At 39.9% G+C, this 4,531-nt stretch overlaps 1 protein-coding gene across 1 annotated transcript in view; it reads right to left on the reverse strand.

Moving 5' to 3' along the window:
• srpk2 (SRSF protein kinase 2) overlaps positions 1–4,531 on the reverse strand; it is a gene marked incomplete at its 5' end in the record, with an annotated part of 20,658 nt that overhangs the window by 9,297 nt on the left and 6,830 nt on the right. Inside the window, 4 exon segments of the mRNA XM_035664836.1 lie at positions 1–115; positions 1,029–1,350; positions 2,282–2,307; positions 4,007–4,172. Coding sequence (XP_035520729.1) covers positions 1–115; positions 1,029–1,350; positions 2,282–2,307; positions 4,007–4,172 — 629 coding nt within the window.

Raw genomic sequence — 4,531 nt, forward strand, 5'->3', positions numbered from 1 at the left:
GGTTCCTCCTCCTCCTCGTCCTCCTCTTCCTCGTCCTCCTCTTCCTCCTCCTCCTCATTGGGGTCGTCGTCAGTGATGCGGGGCGCCTCGCTCTGCTCCTGGGGAGGTGCTGCGCCTAACATGGACAGAGTGCAGGAAAAACTGTTAAGAGAGGAGGTGGACGGGAAGGAGATATGGTGTAGGCAGTGAGGAAAACAAAAAGAGAATAAAGATCGGAGAAGGCAAAAGAGACAATGAAAGAGACGGAAGGTGGGGAGACAGAGAAAGACTGTTTTTTTGTTTTTTGTGAATCAGCCTAGCCTCCCATACACAGTGGGACTAGCGTGGGCTGATGGTTGGAGCCAATCCACCTCCTATTCATTCACAGACAGACGGCACAAACCTGCATACACATACTCACACACTCACTCATGCTGCAGATCTGTTGGAGCCACTTGCTTTTACCACCTTCACCTTCCTAATTGTTAATAACGTCAATACAGTAAGAAGTACAGGATAATCTAAATATGTTGCTCACTGTTCCTCCACAGTGCATTTCACTTAGAGAAAGAAAGGATTGTACACCACACAGTTTCAATAAATAAGGAATAATTAAGCATTAAGTATGTTAAATGAACTAAAAATAACAATGAATGCAAAGTAGAATACCCGTAGATTCCTACAAAGAGACAAAGGTCAAAGACAGGATTGAACCAATATGAGCTATCTGAAGCTGAAACCACGACCAACATTTCTGGACTGAACCTTCCAACAGAGAATATTTTATTTTTTACGTTTCATGAGGCTAGCCTGGTGGTTAGACTGAAGTTACTCAAGTTCATTTCAGTTCTGCGAAACAAATGAGAAATTCACCCAGGGGTAAAATACATATTCATCAATTATCAAATCCCATGCATCATACTATACTTGTCATATTAAGGGTGAACAGCATTCATTGAGGATATCTGATTTTAATAACGTTATATATCTGTCGCCCTGAGGACCACAGCACTCAAACTGGGGAAAACTCCTCGGATCACATGACTCACATGTATGATTAGTCAACCTGATGGGCCTCTCCCTCTCTCCTCCCTCCTCCTCCTCATCTTCCCCATCCTCCTCATCATCATCATCCTCGTCGCTCTCTCCCAGGGCCATGCTAGGGCCCAGCTGCGGTGGCGGCAGCTGCAGTGGTGAAGACAGGTTGTGTTCATGCTCCCCTTTCTCTCCTCCTTCTTTGGCTTTCTCCTCCCTCTTCTCGGCCTCTCTCTCCAGGGCTTCGATCTCCAGCATCCTCCTCTCCAGCAGCTCTGCCTGCCGCTTCTGTTTCTTCTTCAGCTTCTTCTTCTTGTTCTTGGAGATCTTCCCCACCTGGGACAAAAAATGAGACAAGAAAGGAAGAGGGAGCGTCACAGGGGAGGCAAAAACCACAAATGGGAGGTATTTAAAGAATAAACATGTTGATAGTTATTTGAATGTTTGGTTATGTAGTGTCCACTAACATGTCCACTGTATATTGATAATAAATATCAGAGCACATCATTGCTGTCCAATGAAAACCACAACAACATTTTTAATTTTTCAGCTAAACTGAGGGATCAAATGTTCATTTATAGGGTAAGTAAATTCTCTCACTTCTTAGAGGCCCCAGGAAAACATATTTTCTCATTTCTGTTTCTGTTTGTGCTTTGTTTGCTGATTTGGAGTGGGCGGGACTTGGAAAAAGGTGATGCCACATTCTTCAGTGCAGGATTAGCAACATTTGAATCATAGTCTGCTGAGAGTTGTGGGCCTGTTTGCTCCTATTTTCAGACCAGTGTCAATCAAGTCTGATCAAACCTCACCCACACAGTCCTGATGATGCAGATTAGCTGAGTTTTGGAGTAACTGAGGATGTTTTTTATGAGCTTTTACTATGATTGTTGCCTATTTTGTCATCAGCACAGCTATAGTGAAATAATTTATTTTAATCACGTTTCTCTGACAGGGACATGCAAAGAAACACATTTTCTAATTTTACTGAAACTCTATTTATTAAAGATACTTAAAGGTCCAGTGTGTAACATTAAGGAGGCTCTATTGGCAAAAATGGAATATAAAGTCCAACAGACATTTTAAATATTGCTTCCAAATATTATGATGCACTCAGTAGCCTCCCTGTATCTCTAGCTATCATGGAGATCACACCAAAACAGTGTGACATGCTGTATGTACCTTGTTTTTGACTTTGTGTGTGTATGTGTGTTTATGTTTGTGTGTGTGTGCATTCCTCTCATTTCATACTCACATCTGTTGTACTCACCGGTTTGAGCTGGGGGGCTGTGCTAACTGACAGACAGAAAGAAAAACAACAAAAATCAGAGGCTTCAAAGTGTCACCAACATCAATCCGCCACACAGCCGAGTTCACGGTATGTTCAATATCGTTACTCGTCTGGAAAAGAAAATCATTAGGTTTTGTCCACGTTCTGTAGGTGCAGTGAGAGAACTGCAAACAAATGAAGAAAAAGATCTTTCACACTCCCACAGCCTTAATTTGCTTGTCCCAGATCCATAATATTCATGGCTTATTCTTCTCATGCGTGAGAATGGTAGCTCCTATATAGGACAGTAGTCTTCTCTCACCTGAATCATCTGAGACCAATCAACATTTGGATAAACCTGAAAAGAGTTACAGTAGAGTGATACTTAATATATATAAAAATATCTTTAAGTCCTGCTTAAATCCTTTTGAGTCCTGCTCATTTCCCAACACACTCTTGTATGTACTTGTATTTTCCATTTTCCATGAACAATCTCTTAATATGCATTCTCAACAGACAAAGTGGTGCACAGAAGATTAATTTTAGCATTGACTGATTGATTGTTGTGTCATCTACTAAGGGTTTCCAGCTCAACAGCTCAGCAAGTAAAATAACATATCAAACAGTATTTTCTGAACACCAAAATATTGCTAAATAAACGTATACGTTATACCAGCATTGTATACCAGTACAAGTATGTTGCTATTTTTGTCCTACGTAGCTTCAATCTAGCAGAAGCAAAAATAAAAGACACTTTGCGCACATGCCAATAAAACCTTTTATTTATTTTGCCTCTTCAGTCACAGGCAGATTTTATCACCACCTGTTTTGACAGTTGATGGTCTTGTGCCTAAATTTAATTTTGTAGAAATGTAAGCAGTATAATTGGTTACCCTAAGGCTGAAAAAGACTCCTTCAGTTGATGCAAGCAATTGACAGCTCATGGGGGGGAGTTCACCGAGAGGACAAGGTTCATGTCGAGTTTTTCAAGACAGTTCTTTAAGAACTTGATTTTTTTCTGTGGGGGAACTTGGTGACAGGAGATGAAAAAGTAAGAAATGTCTCTGTGTGGTACAAAAAATGCAAGAAACTGAGGAGGCTTCTGTGTAAATCCTGTTTCTTTACTGAACACTTCAATATTAAACATGATCATTTAGAGAGAAAAAAAATTACATTATTGATACCAATTCTTTTTTAGGAAAAAGAAATGTTAATCTACCACATGTACTGTAACCTTCCCCTTTTAGCTAAAATCAAAATTTTGATTAAGAAGCTACACACCTTGCTAACTAAAACACTAACCCCACGACTTCACTGCATGCTGTATCTTTGTGGCGCTATGCTGCTGCTAAGTAAGATGTTACTCTTGAATGTTTAGTTTTGATGTGTTTTTTTTATTTCACCTTTAAATTACCCAAGTGAAATAAATGAAAATTTGGTTGCAAAATTCTGGGAAAAGATGTTAAGAAAAAACATTAAAAGATATTTCGAGAATTACCTTCATTGGTTAATCTTGGTGAGAGTTTGGTGACATCAACCCCACTCGTTCCTATATGCCAAATATGTAGCTACAGCCAGCAGCCGTTTAGCTTAGCTTAGCATTAAGACTGGAAACTACGAGTTATTTAATATTATATATACTATGCTATACTGTACTATACTATACTATACTATACTATACTATTTTCTTTAAAATACACCTAGTGTGAGTGTTTTTGTGTGTACCTGCTGATCCAGATGGCGGGGGGGCTCCAGCTTTCTGCCATTCGGTTGCCTCCATGGCCATACGCCTTACAAAGGCGTCATCTACACACATCAGGATGTTCTCTGGCTTGATGTCCGTGTGGATGATTTTACATTTAGTGTGGAGGTAGTCCAGACCCTGAAGGACCTACAAACACATCCAGATAAACAGACCCAGATTTTATAACTGAAAAACATGCCCATACTTCTTGGTTAGTTGTGTATACACTCAAAAATTGAAGACAAAGCCTCTTGCACAGCAACCTCTGTCTTTCTCAGAGCCAAATTAAAAATTTTTCTAATAGTTGTGCCCTCTCTGAGGGCAGAGAAGAGAGACTGTGGATGTTTTTGTTTCACTGTTTCTCTTATTTGTTTCTGTCCAGAGGAACAGTCTCATTTAATTTCTACTCATCTTCAGCCTTAAGATAAGATAAGATAAGATGTTCCTTTATTGATCCCCCATGGGAGAAATTCAAGTTTACACAGTAGTACAGAAGAAATGTAGTG

This window comes from Morone saxatilis, unplaced genomic scaffold (genome assembly GCF_004916995.1).
Source record: "Morone saxatilis isolate NCDOM2014 unplaced genomic scaffold, NCSU_SB_2.0 Contig2, whole genome shotgun sequence".
NCBI lineage: Eukaryota > Metazoa > Chordata > Actinopteri > Moronidae > Morone > Morone saxatilis.